Source organism: Haliaeetus leucocephalus, unplaced genomic scaffold (assembly GCF_000737465.1).
Source record: "Haliaeetus leucocephalus isolate CR32 unplaced genomic scaffold, Haliaeetus_leucocephalus-4.0 Scaffold1007, whole genome shotgun sequence".
Classification (NCBI taxonomy): Eukaryota; Metazoa; Chordata; class Aves; order Accipitriformes; family Accipitridae; genus Haliaeetus; species Haliaeetus leucocephalus.
The window spans coordinates 3296915-3317188 of NW_010973443.1; the positions used below are offsets into that span (position 1 = coordinate 3296915).

Genomic DNA, 20274 nt, shown 5'->3' on the forward strand with positions numbered 1-20274 from the left:
TTATTCATCAGATAAGCATGCCTGTTCCCATGAAACCATTGGAGCAATCGTATTTGTGTAAAACCAGAGCACTACAAACAGTTAAAATTTGCAATGCCAAGCATGACTTACTTTCAAAAGTAATCATTGTGATGTTACCTTAAAGCTCAGAAGACTTTGCCAGGCAGCGTGTAGGGACAGCAGAGGAGGCATTTGTAACATGAAGAATCATTCCTCACTTGGATCTTTCAGGATCTATGTGTGTGAAAAGAAGTCCCACACCTCAGGGATAAAAAAACAAAGAAAAAAAGGTCAGCTTGCCCTTGGGAAAATACGGCTTGCAAAGCTCATCTAGTTCTTCTTTAAGAACACATTTTTAGAAACCTGTGCTTTTGAAAGTCTACTTTGAACAACCCCCACTCTTTGAGGCCCTTTCATGAGGGCATATAACCTATGATAAAATTAATCTTAGTCACAGCAGTATGTGCCTGCATATGTCAGACTGTAAACAGGGAAAAGAAGCACCAGACAGTAGTTCCAGTGACAACGCAGGGACTGATTTCCAAGGGTGAAACTCCTCAGTCACTCTTACAGCCATCTTTTGCATTTTCTTAATTTCTGACTTAAGTTTTTACATCAAGGTATCAGGCCACTTCATTTGATGTTTGTGGTCTTCTGAAGCTGTAGCCCTTCCACCTCATCTGAAATACAGTGTCTACTATACCGTATTTTCCCTAGCTCAGCTATGTTCAAACCCATTTATCAAGGTAGTGTAACGTCTTACTCAAAAGGGTTTATGTATTAAAAAACTCAGCACTCATTTGAGTCCCCTGAACAGTTTATTCCTCTCATTTTAGTAAAGGATATTTGTTTAGAAAGTTTACTGGATGTCTGTAGAGACTGATGTAAATTTATCACTGGTAGCCTGTCAGGATTAGTCAGCAATGTGTTTAATCAGTATCTACCGATGCTGAGCTATTAGCATGATCTCACTGCCCCTTACTACAACACCTTAGTTTCATTTATGCAGCTGAATTTGCTTCAGAAAAGTTCATAGGCATCAGCCTAGGATTTGCCTGAGGCTACTAACTGAAACCATGTTCAGGTTAGCTGGGAGCAGCCCCAGAGGCAGTTCTGCTTTGCCTCTGCTCTGTCCAGTCTAACCTGTCACTCACTGGAGCCTGGATCCATGCTGGGTCCTCTTGGGAACCCAAAATACAACTAGCTTCTTTTGCCAAATTGGAGAAGCAAAGGTCAAAGTGGTCCATCCTGAATCCAGTCTTGCTTTCACTCTCTGGGATCATTAGGGAGTTTATTTCTCACTCTAGCTCTGGTGTGGCCTAGACGAAAGCCAAAATGTAAGCAGAATACACTTTTGTAAATGAGTGTGAGGGACCTTTTCGTAGTAAGGTGATGGGATAGTGCAATAACAATTTCCATTTCAATCAGTCTGTTTTCCTTCATCCCTAAAATGATCGTACAAAACACCCACGCTCCAGAATGTAGCATGATTCATATTGAAGTCTACCCTTGGCCAAGCCTGTACTTGACAGTTCTTGTGCTTTGCAGAGGATTACTTCAGGGGGCAGTCAGCGAGAGAACAACTGAAGACTGAAGCTATTTGTATACACACAGATGTGTCTTCCTGGGCTAGCATTTCCCTGCCTGACCTCAGGAAGACGTGATGAAACACAGCACTAGCTGCTGAGCCAGTGAGGCTCTTTGAACTGATAACCGTGGCATGTTCTGTGATGTGGTTTGCCTGGAAACCTATTTGTTTCTTTTGAAAATCCAAAATACCAAAATCACATCAGTTGTAGTGTGCAGTGAAAAACCTAGGCTGAGATGGCAGACTGTTTTATTCCATAAATGATTGCAGATGTTTGGGTGAAGGCTGCAAAACACGAGGCTTTTCAAACATGTACATGTGGGGAAGGAAACTAGGGACATATATAAAGATGAACATATTTGTTATATATTACAGCCAGTCAGCTGATCCCATTTCAGATTGGCAATTATTAAAGATGTACAAAAATAAGTGGAAACTATGATAGCTGTGTCACATCTGGTTTAGTGAGTGTTTTTTATTTCTGACTCTATAGGCTTACCTCCCTTTGTCTGATGCCAGTTACATACTAGACACATAGAACTGTCAGCAGTCTGAAGAAGAGGCTTAGGAGATATGCTGCTGGTTTTTGCTACCACCAGATTGCAAAAGCATATAGCCTGAGATGGTTTTCCAGCAGGCTGATTCCCAGCTCTACATCCCAGGAGCCTGCTATGCTAAGTAAGATCTGGCTGGTACCAATTTAAGAAGCTCTCTAAGTATGTGATGCTCTTTAAGTGACTGAGTCTTTTGCCGGAGTCACAGGCATGGGAAAAGGATAGGAAGAAGAGCTACTAGCTGAAGAATTACTGGCATTAGGTCTCCCACCTGATCTCCAAATTTGGGCTGTTTGGCGCTGAATTCAGAAGGAAGGTCTTAATAGTTCTTGCTGAAGCTGCATTGAGAAGGTGAGTGACAGGTGCTGTTGGAGGCTGTGGCCACCTGCTTCCCAGCCATAGGAAAAAACAAGTCATCATGGGCCTTCAGCTTCAAAAAGCCAATGGCAGGCAAAATCTGTCACAGCAAAATGTTCTTTGTGTCATCTCTTTGGGCCAAATTCCAGCTTATTAATACGTTGCCGTATGATAATTCTGACAAGTCCTTCAGCTGACTTGTCGCAGCTTAACCCTCTATGCAGCTGTGGACAGAGAGCGAAGAGGGCTTTGCTGTTGTATGCTTCCAGTTGTTCTGCAGCGTTATCTCTAGTTATATTAGTGTTAAGTTCCTATAAGCCTGACTGACATTTCTACACTTGTGTGTTTATTACTAATGACAAATTGAAAAGGAAGCTTCAAGTACTTACATAGCAGAAAATCTCATCATTGAGTTCTCTTAAAAATTAAAGTGCCAACTACTTTTTCAAAGCTGTCCTTTTTAACAAACTTTGCATCTTTTGCAATGTGCAGTTGGAGGATGGAAAACATAACTTCTTTCCCAATCAGTGTTGTTCTTTTCCATTTGACAGACATTTTAAGTGTTTCTGCATCTGCAAATATCCCCTTTCTGTTTACACCTCTGTCTTTGCATCAGTCAGTGTTATCAGCAGAAAGGTGAACAATTACAGGTAGAAAAAAGCAAGGAGGCAATCACACACGTGGTACATTGATGTGAGTGTGCCGAAAAAGCTGAAATTGAATTGCACACAGGTAGAGAAGAAAATTCACTGTTTTCCTGAAATGCACAAAACTATTTAGATGTTTTGTTGTTCCTATATGGGTTCAGGAAGCAATGACACAAACAAATGAAATAAAATCCACTAAGGGATTGTGAAGGATACCACATCAGACTAGGGAAATTGCTGAACTGCATGTCACTGGAGCTGGGAGAATGGCTGGGAGAAAGAACATTACTTTGCCTTGTTCTTGTCTTGAGCAGCCTGCCTTAGCCACTGACTGAGACAGCTGTAACAAGGTGGAGGTTGGCTGCTCTTGCAGTGTTGCAGTGAGAAAAACAGCTTCTTAAAATTGATATAAATCCTAATTGTCAGCATAGGTTTACTCCAGCTAAGAGTTCCACCAATGCGTGCTGCACACAATTGAGACAGTGTCTCAAGTGAAAAAAATCAGGTTTCAGGTGTGTAGGTTCAAAAAGAACTCTATGGAAGTTGATTGTGTGTGTTAGAAGGCAAAATTTAGCCAATGATTTAAAAACTCATTTCTCATATTCTGTGGTTTGTTCCTTTCTCAGTACACCCAACTTCATAAATAGTTTGTGTTTAAAATGTCTTCTAATGTGTAGCAATGTCTGATAGGTTCAGTAAAACTTAGCAGCTGGAGGGGGGAAAAGAGCACAAAAATCTTTGCAAGTGCTGTGCACATGAAAAGCAGCAGACAGTATCACAGATTGAAACTGGTGCCCCAAGTGGCACCAGGGACTAAGGGTTTCATCAAGAGCAAGTTGAAGTCAGTATGATAATGGCTGGAGACAGAACCTGACCCAACTATCAAGGCTCCAGCTGAGTTCAGCAGTGTTAAGCTATGACCTGGGAAAGAGAACTAATACGGTGCCATCCAGTGCATCTTGCAGGGGACCCCACCTAAGGGAAGCTGCCACTGCCATGCAAGTGACATTAATACAGAGCAGCAAGTACCTGATAGCAAGGTGGAAGCACTCTTGAGAGAACAGAAGTGCTTGGCTGAGTTAACTTTATGGGACCATCCAAACTCCTGAGCCAGTACTCCTAGCGTGTTGCAACCTCGCATTCTCAGTAGTGATGGTGAGCATCAAAAGGAAGGGGAGGCAATGGTGCAAAAGCTGTTGTGCTGCAAAGAAGGTGAAGTGAATTTTTGTTATGTCACACAAAAATGTATGATTCAGCTTCCTTAGAAATAGAACATAGCATATTTCTGTGCTTCAAGTGATGAGACTTTCAAATCGTGGCTGGTTCTAGGGTAAGATGTAACATGGATTGCATCCAAGCAGAATTTACCTGCAGGGATGGCGATAGCATGTTATGCTGATGAGTACTAAAGGCATGCTGGTGCTGGAGGAAATTCTGTATACTCTGGTTGTTCTGGTCTGAGAGCTGAGGAACATAGCCACCTTCATAATGCCCTTTCTTGGGCAACACCACAAATCAAGCAGGCCGCTCTTCACATCACTCTGCTAAAAATTGTTGACAATTATTTTGAAATAGCTCATTCTTTAGTTAGTACTATCTTGATGATATCATTTGAGGTATAGGTCTAGAAGCCATATTCCTATTTGAATCTCCCAGTCACAACAGGTAAGAGCACATTAAAATTTGGGGGAGGTCTTTCTTGGCCAAGGTGTTATGCAGATATGGTAGTTCAGCTGTAGAACCAATGGGTTTGTTTAATCCACCAGTACGCTAGAGAGGTTTTTATGAGGCTTTGCAAGATGTAATCCAGAGGACCTCACGGTTTCTTTTTATTTTTTTTCCCTGCCTTGGAAGAGAAGATAATTTCAGATTGAGGCATCTGTAGCATATGTTTTCTGCAGAGCTGGTGATAATAGAAACATTTCAGTGAAGTCCCTATATGAGTTATGTCACTTGTTTTTTGACTCGGCAATCAGAGAGGAACTAGTGAGGAAGCCTGCTGTCACTGCTGGAGAAAGGATATAGGTCCTGGCGGCAAGCCCAGGCCTGCTCAGCAGATCAAAGGCTCTTCCCTTGGCTCCCACAGCAGCCGGAAAAGCAGCTGCCCAGTACCCTTTCAGCATCCTTCGTTCCTTTCCCCTGTGCCAGCAAATAACAACTTCTTTTCACTCCCCAGCTCGGCAATAGTCTCTTTTTTTTCCCTCGGTATCCTGCCAAGCAACGTCCTTTTAGGGAGAGTGCTTGTGTTTACTACCTGCAGATCCCAGGGCTAGGCAGTGGAAACGTGCTAGGGATGCTGTGGTTCTTACACACTCCTCCCTCCTCCCAGAGATGCTCCCAGCTGCTGACTTTAATCTGGAAGAGGAGGCAAAGCCGAAAAGAACAAGCCATCGTTATAAACCACATGTCGTTTTCCAAGCCAGCCCGATGGAAGATTTCAATTTGGAAAAGTACTTTTTGTGCCAAAACAGCATAACAGCCACGCTTTGAAAGTCTTCCCACTCACCTTCCAGAAAAATAAATAGTGTGGCTTTTTTGTGGGCTTCTTGGTGGTGGTTTTTCCTTTTTAAATACAAGACTGCCTTCCTCCAGAGCTGCTGCTTGTCTGCTCCTCGCTGTCCCTGTTAACTGGTTCCTGCCAGGATGTTTGTCCGCTATGAAAGGAGAGTCAAGCAGACGTGTCGGAGAACTGCAGACTCTGCAAGAAAAATATTATATCTGCTATTACAATGCCATTTCTTCTTAAGTTACATGATGGGCTCATTGATGGGAGCCTTTAAAAATAACTGCACTGTGCTTCAAAGGCACACGCAGCCCTGAAGGTACCAAATTACTGCTAAAAAGCAGGCGAACACCTGACCCTTGGCTGCCCCGCCGGCAGTGTCTGTGTCACCAGCACTTTTTCTCCTCCCTGGTTTTGCCACTCGATCAGACCAGTAGCGGTAGGTGAATAAACTGTCCTGCCTGGATCTGCTAAAAGTCTTGAAAATATTTCTGTAATTGCTTTTGTTAGCACTGCGAGGCACTCCAGCTTGCACTCGCAGCTGCAGCTGTGGATATGAGGTTTTCCTTGCTCAATAAGAGGTCCCTGAGCATGGGTTTGCTGACTAATGATCTGCCATAATTAAAATTACTATGGGGGCAATGTTTTAAAAGATCTTTGTTCCCAATGTGAGCTTCTATAGGTCTATTAAAGCTGCGAGCCTTTTGGGAGCTCCTCTGGGGAGCAGAAGCTCTTCTCCCTGTGTTCATGCACTGCTAATAAGGCCTTCCTGTGGGTTTGCCTACTACAGATTGCCAGTAACTAATAATATTCTATATAGAAGCATCAGAAACAGTTAAAGCATACAACTGCAGACTGGCCCAGTGCTTAGCCCAGCTGCTTGGTAGGTCCATATCTGCAGGCAAGTTATTCTATGCCTCAGTTTCTCCTTCAGTAAAATGAAGACAATATGAGACTTAGTGATGCTTGTAAGATGTTTAATGTCTATAGGTGGGTGGTGGAAATCACTGGAAGTGACAGGTGCAGAAGCAGTAAAGGAAGAGAGAGGTTATTTTCCACACTTTTGTTTATTATACCTGATGCTGTTATAATGGAATCTAATTTTCTAACTCATCTTTCACATAAATATCCTGTATTAGACAGCAGTGGCACTGTAGGGGGAATTAGAATAAGTGCAGGATCATTATCACCAGAAATACATATCATTGTTTATTGTCATAAAGTACCTCTAACGAGGCATAATTATGCCTGTAATTTTTTTTCTCATTGTTCTCCATGTGTCTCCTACCACTGTTTCTTTATTACGTATACTGCGAAACTGCTCAGGGGCCCCAGCAAGGCACCAGTATTGTGGAAAGGCAGGGGACCGCCCCCAGCTACATGTAGTCGTTTCTATCTCCCTTATCTCTCTTCTCTGCCTTTATTGGCATCTTCCCACTTGCCTCTTCCTTCCTCCCTGCGAGTCTGGTTTTGTCTTTACTATGAGTGAAACAAATTATTTTGACAAAATGAATATAAAAAAGAAGGGCAAAACACTCTCTTGTGTTTTTAGTAGAAAAACATGCGGCATAAAATATTGAAACCCCAATGACTCTGTAGGAAAATTCAGGTAGCAAGTAAAACAAACGGATGCTCAAAGCAAACGCGTGGATGCACCGGATGGGATTCAATCCAAGACCATGCCATGTCTTTATCCCAAGAGAGATATGAGGTAGTTATGGGCCCTGATCTTCAACAGATTTTAGAATTCTGGGAAATTAATCATTACAAGAAGTTTTTAAAGGATTTCAAGGAGTGGGTGAAGAAAGTAATTTGTCTTGAGAGGCCAGGTCAGCGCTTTCTTGATCTTTTTTACTGTCTTAGTAAATCATTTATTGGGGCAAACTTTCAGAAAACTCCCACATAAACTATGCTAGGCAGAGTCTCCCAAAAGTAATATTAGTCTGTGTTTATGCTTTCCAGAAGTAAAAAAAAGAAGTTGTCATTCCAGGGTGGTACAGGCCCCTGCCTGATAGTGTGGGCGCTTGAGAGCTTCCCTTTTCTGAAAAAAAAATTAGTGAATTGTTCAGGACTACGAGACTGTTCATTTCTCATTTAACCTTGCCTTTATGTGTTTTATTTCTGTGATACCTGATACAAAATTCCAAGGAATACCACACTGCAAGATCATAAAGTGCCACATCTTTTCTTTTAAGATTTTTTTTTTTCCTGTAAATTGTTCTGGTTGACTTTGCTAGCTTAGAGCACAGGTGTGGTTTGAAAGGTTCAGATTTTAAAATATTAAGGGGAAAAAAAAGAGAAAAGGAGGAATTATGTAAGTTCTATTCTCCCTGCCCTTAAAAGGCTCCTGGAAAATCTGGAATCACCATACATGACTTCTGGAAGGATACATGGTAACTTGTGTTCATCAGTTATGAGGTTTTCCCTCGTCTAATATATCCCAAACCATTCACTGTCATTTGTATGCAGCATCAACTCCAAATCTGGAAGTATGATGAATACCTAAAAATAGTAAGATGTAAAAAAGGAATTTCTTTCTACTTATATTCTGATTTTCAAACCATTCAGGTGCAGTTGATTTATTACAGGAATATTAACCTAATTCAAGGACCAGAGCTTTGAGAAAGGTATTTTAACAAAATACCTTCTGATAAAATGTCAAGATTTGGCAATACTTACTACAAATGGGACTACTAGGAAACCTGGGTAATTTCTATTCTTGCTTTCTACAAGGCCATGACCATTTTCCCATCATATATGTTAGCACATGGTGAAAGAGAATAGTGCAAGAAGCACAAGGAATAACTTTGTCTTATTTTTCAGCAAGAAAAACAAAAACAGGTGTTGAAGATGTTTTGTGTAAATGAAAAGTGTGTGCACAGAGAAACTAACTATACATGCAAGTGGAATATACCTTTTTTTTTTATTTGCACATAGCATGAACTGATGGATTTTAATAAAGCTCCTACATCCAACACGTACAATCAGCCACATTTCACTGCAAGATCCAAATGGCAGCAAATGGCGATATTTGCTAATGTTCATTAAAATGTAAGCCTCAGGTGACAGGTGCAATTCCTCGTGGTAGCTCCTACCACTGAGTTTTGCACTCAAGGCAGGAATACATCCTTGTATTCACATGAATGAAAAAGTGTGTGTCCTGACTGCTATTACAAAACTTACTGCTTGAATAGGGAATGAGTTTCTGACAATGCACAAGCAAAAACAGCTCAGGAGTTCAGGGATGACAGTTCATTAGGAGGGGGTACTTCCAGAGCTGTCCATGTCCAGTATTTCTATCACAAGTAGCATTAATAACAGAGTGCTACAGATGTTTCAAGCTTTCCATCATTGTCATCTCACAGCAAAATTATGAACTGGCTACTTCTGAATAAAGTTATTCCTTTTTTTAAAAAAAAGGAATAGCTGATTTTAGCCTGGTTTCCTAAACCTGTATTCTCCCACTGCCTGCAGGTGAGCAGAGGCAAATAATCCACACCTCCTTGAATAATTTTTTTACCCATTGATCCATTGCAACCAAATTTAAGTGAAGAAAAGCTCTCAGGATTGCTTACATTCTGCTGGGTTTTGTGAAAACCAGTGGCGGAGTGGGAGCCAGCTCTCGCCCCAGCAGCCCCAAAGCATGAGAGCGGGTGGGTGCTGCTCGCCCTGCCTGGCCCTGGTGAGCTGGTGGCACCGGGGGCCTGGAGTGAGGGACCCAGAGATACCAAAAAGAGGTGAAGCAACAGAGCACTTGGTAAAGGGGAGATGGAGATATGTGGAGAGGAGGAGCTGAAGTGAGAAAGAAGTAATCCAGGGGAAAACATGCTTCATCTGCTCTGTTTCTCATGGAAAAAATGTCCTCACCATTGCCAGCCTTCAAACTTGGAGGTTGTAATTGTGGCCTCAAAATAAGAAGTTTGTGTTTTTTTCATTCAGATGAGCTCCCCCTGCCTACCCACAACATCTGTGGAGCAACTATAGTGTTTTAAGCTCTCCAAAACTTACAATTTTAGGGCTAATTTTCTGGAAGAGCTCATGATTGAAATCAAATGACAAGGGCCTATATTAAATGCTATCTGATATGTAACTTCACAAGTGTCAAATATGATATTAAATATCCACCCATATCTATCCATCCTCCAGTTCATAAAAAAAATTTTATTCCCCTCACCCCAGATAGGTAGTATTTACCTGGTACATAGACCTGCTCTTTGCACCCTTACTCATCTCTGCTCCTGATACTGCTGCTCTAGGGCTATGTCTGCCTTTTCTACCCCTGTGTCTCATGAAGACAGTGTTAGCTGTTTGCCAGCGTTAAAGCAAATGTGGCTGCAAAAGCACTTGCACACAGCAGCTATTTCGAACAAGCTGCTGTGAAGGAATTTCTGCTAAAAACACAAGAGAAAAAAAAAAAAAAAGAGATGGTATCTCGAAAGACTTTCCTCACTGCATCAATCAGCTGAGGAGGAAGGTCAGGAGAGAACAACGTAATGTTGTTCACAGATAACGTGGGGGTAAGGGGAAGAGGGCAGAAGGCACTGAAATGTGTTCATAAAGGAGTAAAGGAAACCTCTGGAAGCACAAAAAAGAGGAGAAGCTAATGTGCCTTTAAAGTACATTTAACGTGGGATTGCTGACATGTCATCACAAGCACCAGCATAGAGCTATTACATGGGTCACTGCAGGGACAGGGTTGCAGTGCCCTTCTATAATCTTGTTGGATTTATTTTATATTTAACTTTGCTGTTGAATTCCACCTTGTATAATGTTTGGTTTAGGAATAAGTACTACAGCGTTCCATTTTTTTAATTCTGACCTGGTGATAGGGACTTTTAACCCTAACTCCCCTGTATAATTTTTGTCTGAAAAGTAACGTAAAGTCTCTTTTAACAGTATTCTTCGCTCTTTCCAGGTATTTTTCATGGAAAGTTCAAAGAACACTTTTCATTTCTCATATAGTCAGATTGTTTTTGCAGGCATTTTGAAGTTACCAAACTCTCTGCCCTTTGCAAAAGTTTTCAGTTACAGAGAACAGTAACAGTCAGGTGTGATGAAAATTGCTCAGCCACACACCATAAACACTGAATATGCCAAGATATAGTTGAAGTGAGCTGTTTATAAACAAGTGCTAAAACCTGACCTAGATCCATAAGAGGTGTTATAGAACGATGCTGCATAACAAAAAATACCAAAAAACTTTTTGCAAGCTTTGTGAATAGAAAAAGGGATGTCTACATTCATTATTGGTTATAAACACTTTAGCCCAGACTTCTTCTTAATATAGTTTCACTGGCACAATGTCAGCCTTCTATGTTCCAAAATATAGAGCCATCTTCATTCTTCCTTACCACAAAAATGTGTTTTTAAGAGCAAACAAAAAGAAAGGAAAAGTGGCAGCACCACAAACATGTTACTGATGACTGAAAACTTGTGGCAAAAAAACAGCACACCTTCAAACTGCAAGTTCTCATAGTTGGATTTTGGCATGGAGGTGGAGGGAGGGTGTTAAGACAGAGTGAGAGTCTAAATTGTATGTGCTCCAAGCATCTGCATAGAAGCTTGTGAGCCCCAGCTTGCCTGGGTCCTAGGGTGCAAGACTTGCTAGGGATGCTGCCATTGAAGGAAGAGGCAGCATCAGTAGGCTGATAGCCCCATTTGGTGAGAACACCTGGCCAGCAGCAGTCACCAACTCACATCCTTCGTGTCCCCTTTGGTGGCAGTAGGAAGAACATCACCAAAACAATTGTGCCTGAGCTCTGCCTCTTCTGTCTGGGCCCCTCGTGCATAAGGTCACAACACTGAGCTGTTCAGGTGGTTGTTGGAAAGACTGTGTTACTGGTACAATGTACACCCTGGCTGAGACACAAAAGCCACACTCATCAAGCACAAAAGCAATCCTGAGGGCTTCATGTATATGACAGCAGTGGCCTTAACAACTCCTTGTATTGACTCAGAGTTTATGTACTTCCTCAGAAATATTCTTTTATTAATTTTGAAATGAGCAAAAGTAGTGGATATTGCTTTCTGCTTATTGCTTGTTGATAAATATATCCGAGATTGTGAACAAAATGCAGACAAAATGCATATGGTGGTTGGGGCAGAACTCATTACATTTGCAGCAGTCCTTGGCATCTTCTGAAACAGGAGGTAGCTTGCTATTTTTTTTTATTTTTTTTTCCAATGTATCAGGCCCATGAAGGCAGGGGTTTATTTACAAACCTATCTGAACAAATAGCTCCAAAGACAAAAAGTAATTGCCTGATGCTCACCACTGTGGTAGCAACAAAAATTTAATTATTAATGGAGAGACTTCATCTCCACCATATTTGCAGACTATCATGCCTTGTGGGATAGGGAATGTGCTTCATTAGGGACTTCTCTTAAAAAACAAATGTAAACCATATGCACATTCAGCTCAAGGTCTTTACCTCAGAAATAATTATGTCCATAGCTACACACTGCCTGTTAGCTAAATGTAATTCAAGGTCTTCCTTGAAATATTAGAAGCATAAGTAATACCAGATTAACCAAGTTCCTGAAAAGTATTTTGAGGGTTATTCTTTAAAGCAAATAAGATTGTGGGACATGGCTCAGGGCAGGGAGAGAAGACACTGGAAGCCTAAAGGAATAAAGCAATCCCCTCTTTACATTTACTGCAGAGTTGTCTGTGTGTTGTTATGCGCAGGGCTTTTGTGTGTGACTAAGAGCCACATGTACACTCAGTAAGAGAGAAAAAATGAAATGGGTTTGGGGAAATTGGTTCAAATGGTGCCTACGTATTTGGGATCTCTAACGTCAAGGGTAGCAAGCGCACAGGCTAAGGTCCAAATTCCCCATGAGACACACACACGGATCACAATATTCAGATATTCAGCATCTTATGTGACAGAAAATAAAATACAGGAGCATGAATGTACAAGCATATGTATTGTGTTTTAGAGTTCCTTAAAAATAGTTGCTGGTAAAAGGGGATTTCTACTACAAAGAAAGAATGATATCTTTAGTCAGTCCTTTGGCAATTTAGCTACTCTGCGTTTCGTCAGATAGGAGTGATATCCCTGGCAAACCCTCTGACAAGGGGTTCCCCCAGAGCCAAGGACATTATCCAATTGCAGTTTAAAGAAACTTAGAGCAAGGATGACTGAGTAAAGACAGAAGTCTCTGAGAGCGTTAGGAAAAGAGAAATAAAGAGTGTGTGGGAGCAGTGTGTGAGAGAGTGAGCTTCTCTTTCTTGTATGAGTAAAGCTGTGAGAATTATACCTGTCCTTTGTTTTTGTGGCGAGTGGAGCCCAGTGTTGGGTCTGAACCTGCTTGCTTTCCTTCCTTTCTTCTTTTCTTCTACTTCTCTATCCTGTCATGTGGAGACTCCATATTTAGATTAAAAATTTGCATTGAGTCTTATGGAGGCTCGTTAGATTTACATCTGTTAATGAAAAGGGACTTTTATCTGACCAGCTCTGTTTGGGGCAGTAGCAGCAGAGAATAAAAGACTGCTGTTAATCTGGGCTAAACCAGGGGAGTGGTAGATGGCTCCTTCTCCTGGGAAGGCAAGGGAGATGCCAGAGAGCAATTGCCTTGGAATGCCATTGGAAGCCATTGGAAGTCCACCCAGAGCAGGCACATCAAGAACAACCAGCTCTTGCTAGCTCTCTCTAGGTACTGGCAGTTGTCCACCAAAGGAGACCATATTATCATACCTGGAAGGAGAACCGTGTGATAATGCATCTCCATCCCATGCCCATCACAGGCAGTGCCATCCTGGATGCGGCCCCGGAGAGTATGCAATTGATTCAGAAGCATCTGAGACTGAATATGATCAGTCCATTTTCTCTTCTTTATTGCTAACAGCTCCCACCCCACTCACCCTTGGACACAGCTGGACAAACCTTACTGTTTAACCCTTGCAGCTTCAGATCTGACCTTCAGCTCCAGCCAGCATGGCCTTGAGTCAGTGGACTGGCACAAGCTAGCAGCTCTTGCCTTAAAGTGTAGCGCAGTCCTATATTAGATCACCCTACGTACAGGGCAACACTTTTCAGAGGCTTTGCTGTTTGTAAATTAAATGTTGATTTAAGTGATGTTAGATGAGATTGTCATTCTCCCTGAACTCTAGTATTCTTTGGGGATGCTGCCTGTTTGCTTAAAAAATCTGTATTTGAGTTATCCCCAGTTAAGATAGGTGTGTTATCTGTCATGAGCTGCCTCCTGCCACAGTGACATCCCATTCCCAGCAGAGCACCTGCGCACAGCAGGTCAGTGTGTCTGCTGCTCCCTATGGATGTGCACTCTTGAACAGGCTGTACAGTTTTACTACAAAAAAATTGTGGTGCATTCTTACTACACGATATCCATCTATGCAAAGCCAGATCTGGATCTATTTCTTTTCAGTTTATACCTGTGTAGTTCTGTTGACCTTGGTGGATTTATCCAGGTGTATGTCAGACCAGAATCAAAGCCTCTGCTCTGTCAGTGAAATGGAAGTCAGGAGCTGGGCTGGTGTGCTAAAGAAAACACATGATTACCAGGAGAAATGACTTGGCAGGAGTTGAAGCAGCAGACATACAGAAAATGTTTGCTTTGAAATTCCAGAGACTTGACTGTCCCTTTGGTTTTTTGGAATGCTTTGATTGAGTCATGTGGGGTGGGAGCAGGCTGTAACCTCACAAGGACACTGGGAACAGTACCTCTTGTCCTGCTATAGGAGATGTGAAGGGAATTAACTGTCAGCAAGCTTCAGGGAGGCAGCAGATGTATATATGGTTAGGAGAAGTTTGACTGGCTTATAAAATTTATTTCCACCACAGGATCAAAAGCAATTATATGTATAAAATATATAATGCTTGGATGTGTAATGTGTAACACGACATAGCAGTGTAAGTGTGAGAACAGTGAATTCATTGCATGCAAATAGCTGAACAGTTTCACTTTTAATTACTTGAGAGCAGAAGAAAAGAAGGCTCCTACAGTTTCCGTGAGTACAAATTATACATGCCCATAAGAAAACCAAGACTTGGTGCATTTAAAATAACCTACTTTATGCTTCATTTTTAGAAATAAACATTCCAAGCCAACTTTGCTTGCTTTTGGATGCAGTTTATGGTACAACCCTTGCATCAGCAAAATGAACGGTTGACACAAATCTTCTTGCTGTACATGAGTATCTGTCCAATTTGCTTTTGCAGTCAACAGTTAGAGGTAGCTTGCTTACATTTTCTGCCTCTACTTATTCTACTAGCTCAAGTGTGAATGTACTTTGTACTCCCCCGCAAAAAAATATCTGAGTCTCAGAGAAACAGCAGTGGGGCCGGATGCTGTTCCCATGTTGCTGGGGACTCCTGCTAGACTCTTACCCTATTACACATTCAGGACCATGTGTACATTGTTAATGTACACACTGTACCTTGTCGATGGGGCTTGCACAAGAGGAGAGAGAAAAAAACACATGGTTGAAATTTCCTTATAGTAACTTCAGTAACTCAGTCCTCTTCTGGGCTTTTATATATGGTTAATAAGTGTTAATAAGTGTTTCCATTTATTTTTCATTGTTATGTTGGCATTTGTTTCTAGAATGATAATAAAAGTAGGATGAGGGAAAAACACTGATTAGAAGCTTTAAAAATGAATGAAGCAAAAGGAAGGAAAAATGAATAATGCGGTAAAAATGTGCCCATGTTCCAACTTCTTAATAACCCAACTATGGAGAAATGTTCTGATTAGAATTTTAAAAATATGTTTTTCCACTGAGAAATCAGCTGATTCTTTCTGATTTGCTAGTGGGCTGCAAAACTTCTAGAGCCATCTTAAGATAGCCCAAATTCCATCTTAGTCCCCAACGAGTCACATGGATAAACCTCGCAGAAGGTCTCTGATGATCAAATTGGAGGGCACAAGAAACATGACGAGCAGGGAACCAGCACAAGCCAGGTTACATGTGAAAGTCAGGTTTTCTCTGTATGGGACCTGTTATCCAAGTTCACTCATTTGATGCAATCTGGGAGATCTTTACTGAAGTAAGTATTGCTGGATGGAAAAAAGAATAGGTAGGCTATAACCACTGATTTCTTGACTTGTGAGGCATTTGCCCATACTTTTGAATCTCCCTTGTTGGGTTTGTTTTTTTTTTTTGGAACAGGCTTGCTGGGGAGGTGGTTGATACCCCATCCCTGTCAGTGTTTAAGAGGCATTTGGACAATGGCCTTAACACCATGCTTTAAATTTTGGTCAGCCTTAAAGTGGTCAGGCAGTTGGACTAGATGATCATTGTAGGTCCCTTCCAACTGAACTATTCTATTCTGTTCTGTTCTGTTCTATTCTATTCTGTTCTGTTCTGTTCTATTCTATTCTATTTACTTAACATTGCACCTTACCTTTAAGCACATGTTGAACCCTTGGGAGAATATAAAATGTGCTTTTAAAAGGTCTTAAATTGTGTTAGGAGGTAGAACAGGAGCTATGACAAGCTGTTTGCTGGGAGGATTTTAAGAAATGAAAAAAGGGGGGTTTTAATTGAAAATGAACACTTTATTTTTGGTGAGTTGGGTTGCCTTAGCTGTGTCTCTGACAATTCTGCGAGCCTTCTGACGATGGGTACTGCACACAGCACAGTCAAACTTGTCCACAGTGGACAGGGAAATTGCATTTTATACATAATTTACAATGTGCTACAGTGATTCCATAAGGTCAATCAATATCAGTCGTTAACTTGGAGGAAATCAGAAAGGAAAGAAAGGAGTGTTTGTTCCTGCTGATCTTTGACAGAACTGTCTACAAACTGCTGATTTCCATTGCAGAGCACTACACAAACAGCAAAGCGGATCCCGTCTGCACATTTACAAGCACTGTAACCGAGGCAGATAAACTCTGCTGCTAGAATAGTATCTCTTTGTCTCCAGATTTTCATCTCAGAGCTCGACAAAAATGGAGAAAAGGGACCAAATACAAATAGGGGCAACTTTGTTCAGCAATGTGCTGGAGTTGTTTGGTGTTGGGATTCCTCGAGCCTACTTGGCCATCCAAAATTAGTCATCTGGGCCTGCCGTTTACTACAGGGAGGGAGGCAGACACTGCCAAAGGGCAGTTCATCGCCTCCAAATATAGCTGTTGTAAGGAGGGTGGAGTATTTTACTTGCCCAGAGTGCCTGTGTTTTCTAGGCATTTATAGCCATTTATACACGTTCTTCCAGATTTTTCCTCTTTTTGTTTTCTGGACATATTTGCTAAGTGGATTTTGAGTGTGTTTTGGATTTGTTTTGGATTTCCTTTCACAGCAGGGAACTGAATTTAGCCAGATTGGTAACCCCAACCATCATGCAGGAGTCAGGTCATAACTGGGATTTTCTGAAAGACTGTACCGCAACAGGGGATAAACAACATGTTGGAAAACTTCAGGCATTTTGCGCATATGCTGTGCAGTGAGTAGGCACTTACACAGGGGCTTTATCCTTCCAGATAACAAGTGTGACATTTACTGCCTTGTTACAGAAAGCAAAACAGCACATGCACAAGAGGCTAGTGATAGCAGGATGCATTGAACTATCAGGCAGAAATACGGTGTCCTGACAGTCTGTAAGGAAGGAGGAATTTGGCTGTAATCACACCAGGTTGCGGGAAGCAGTGAGACTCAGGAAGACCATCCGAAAGGCTGCAATGTGAGACAGGGCTGAGGAGGGGGTGGAAAGCTTGGAGAGAGGCCACGGCAGAAAAGCCAGTGAGTGTTTGTCCTACGGAGAGAAAGAGATGGACACCCCAAGGTAAAGGGCTTCTTTTTCCTACAGGTGGCATATTTTTGTTTGCCTAGATGCTTGTTTGAATGGAAAACCATTCAGAAAAAGTCAGGAGAATGATATGTGTGTCTGTGTGTGAGTGAGGGAGAAGGGAGTAGTATTTCTGTGAGCAGTGCTCACATGGCCACATGCAGGCTAACAAAAACTGAAAAGGCAGCTATTCTCTCTCTGGATGTAAATTGCAAACCATCATTAATTAAATAATGCCGTCCTTTTTTTTTTTCCAGACTAGCTTAAACTGTAATGAAGTGTAATCTGTTGAATAATAAATACCCTTGTGTTTCACAGAATGTTCTTTTACTACACAATGATGCGTGTCAAGAAGAAATCTGTGGTTCTCCTTGAATATCACCAAAGTTGTTTAGATTTGCCTTTTTAACAAGCTTTTAATGTAATTACTACAGAGGAGTATCAGAAGGCGATGTTTCCCAAACTGTGTGAGTTGCCAGGCCCTATAGGTGGTTTGCAGATGGTCTGGAGACCATATTAAAATAATAAAATCAGAAACCGGAGAGTTAAAACACGGGTGATAAGAGTGCCAAGCAGGCCACAAATGTGTAGCAGGAATTTCATTTACAAACATAAGGGATGGGCCACAAAGGCTGTTTGCTGATGGAATGACCTATGAGTTTTCACCAACTTCACTGGCATTCTGCATGGGTCAGCCTTCACATCCACCAAAAACCTTTTGTAAGATACAAACAGCTGGGAAGGCAACGTGTGGGCCTGTCTGCTTTATGCCATTGTGTAGGGCAAGGATGTGAATGCATTTGAGCAAAACCAGCTTCCCATCAACCGTGGGCGAGTGGAGCTGGTGAGCCACTGAGGCTGCTTCTGACCTGCATCACCACGTGCAGTATATCAGCTTCCACATAAAAAAGCCAGGCACGTTGCATGTGATCTATTACCTATATACTTGAATGGACAATAGAGTGGACTCACCTGCCTGCTTTGCCTGCAATTCTGGCAGCACAAGAGAGCTGTGAATCTGATAGGTGCTGCCCATTAAGCTGGGGTTATGTCTGCCTGGTAGCACTTGAACAGGTGTTACTGGCATACTGGTGATCTGAGTATTTCTGAACATATGCAGTTAAATGTTCACACTATAAATAGCCTGCAAATAACAAATATCCTCAAATGCTGGTTCTTACTTCAAATTCAAACCTGTTATGTTTTTGTGAATTCCAAAGGGAAATATTTATTCCGTGCAAATTACCTTTTTAACCCATAAGCGACTAATAAAATATTTATAATCTTTATATTCTATTCAATAGCACATCAAAAATGACATGGATCTGTGTGTTTCTCCTCTTCAAGGCTGTGCACTAAAATGAACACAAAATGGCTACTTTCCATTATGCTCTAGCCTCCTTAGTGACTAATGCATTCGGCCTACAACAGAAAACAGGTCTGTATCTGCATTCTGCAAACAACAGCTCTCTGCTGAGCAGCCAGACAAAACCCCCAAATCTGTATACCTTCAAATGCTGGGATATAAAAACTAGGGGTTTAATTTTATTTTCTAAGAGAAGCTAACCTGCAAAGAATTTCTGTTCTTTTTACCCTGTGTTAGACACAGATGATTAGTCTGAAAGGTAAAGAAAATTCTCTTCAAGTAAATGAATCTATTCATACTTAGATGAGCTATTCTTCTGCTTTGGCAACCTGTGGAAATGGTAATCTAATCATGCCACAGTACTAGTATCCAATATGCTGAAAGCTTGTAATTCACAGCTCAAGGGGAATGTGGAAGATAGTTGAGAATGCAGTAATTATAGGGTTGGTGCTAGAATGAGCAGTGAAATAATGTGTATTATTTTGTTCATAAGCAGAATTTTTTTTAGCCCATAGCAAGCAGGTTGTGTGAGCAACCAAGCTGCAGGTTTTTTGTCTTTGACACAAAGCAATAGGACATCTGGTGCTATTAACTATAATTCCTTCTGCGTCCCAGTAACACCTTTATACAAATATATGCACATGCTTATACAGTTGCCTTAAAGCGGAAGAAAACTGTTTCTAGAAAAAAGATTTTTGAGTATCTCTTCATATGCTGTTCTGTGAAGTGAAGAACTGACAGGGAACTAAGTTGTATTTGGATTCAAACCAGTTAATGCTGGGGACACCGACCTCTTAACTACAACCTGTGGTGTCAAATAAACTAGTTTACCTGTAGGAAAGGATCATCTGGGCAGCTTCACCCTCAGCTAGAAGGGCCCATGTCACTGGCCAAGCCCTTGAAGCTCTTCTGCTCTCTTCCCATAGCATTTCACTTTTGAGGTTTTAGCCTTTTTTTACTGCAAGTTCTATGTGTTTTCATTTAGTTTTGGGGTGTTTCCTGGTTCGAGTCAGAATGGTTAGTGTTACAAGATAATTGGGGAATTAACAAGTATTGCACAGAAGCTTTGGGTAGACCAAACAATCCATCCCAGTGTTATATGCCAAGGAAGCTGAGAATGCTACCCAAAAGGAGCATCCTGTAAGAAACCAAAGATACAAATCGAACCTCAGGAGAAAAGTATGCCTTGAAATTTGTTGCATCATATAAGATGAGAACAAAAGCAAAACTCAAAGGCAGAGTTCAAGATGAACATGGTTTTGCATGTGTGTACATTGGTGGCTGTATTTGTGTGTTCAGACAAGCACATGCACACAGGTATTTATTGTACTTGTGGACTCCTCTTTCTTACCCCACATACACTTCCAGCACCTCGCCTACCTGTCACCCTAATGCGTATTACACAATGTAGAGTAAGATTTTCCAAATGTGTTTCCAAGAATAATAATGCCCATATTGCTTTTATTAGAAAATTGCATGTGCACAGTAACAATTCAGCTAGCC

The 20274-nt window shown here is 41.4% G+C and overlaps 1 protein-coding gene across 4 annotated transcripts in view; it reads left to right on the plus strand.

The window, feature by feature from the left end:
* The window catches only part of DLGAP1 (discs, large (Drosophila) homolog-associated protein 1), a 142082-nt gene that overhangs the window by 76713 nt on the left and 45095 nt on the right, over nucleotides 1–20274 (plus strand). For 2 of the 4 annotated variants that reach the window (XM_010584844.1, XM_010584846.1), the window contains exons 5-6: nucleotides 4034–4054; nucleotides 11150–11154. The exons of the other annotated variants lie outside the window; for them this stretch is intronic. In XM_010584844.1, coding sequence (XP_010583146.1) covers nucleotides 4034–4054; nucleotides 11150–11154 — 26 coding nt within the window. The remainder of the gene's footprint in view (nucleotides 1–4033; nucleotides 4055–11149; nucleotides 11155–20274) is intronic. 4 annotated transcript variants of the gene reach the window in all.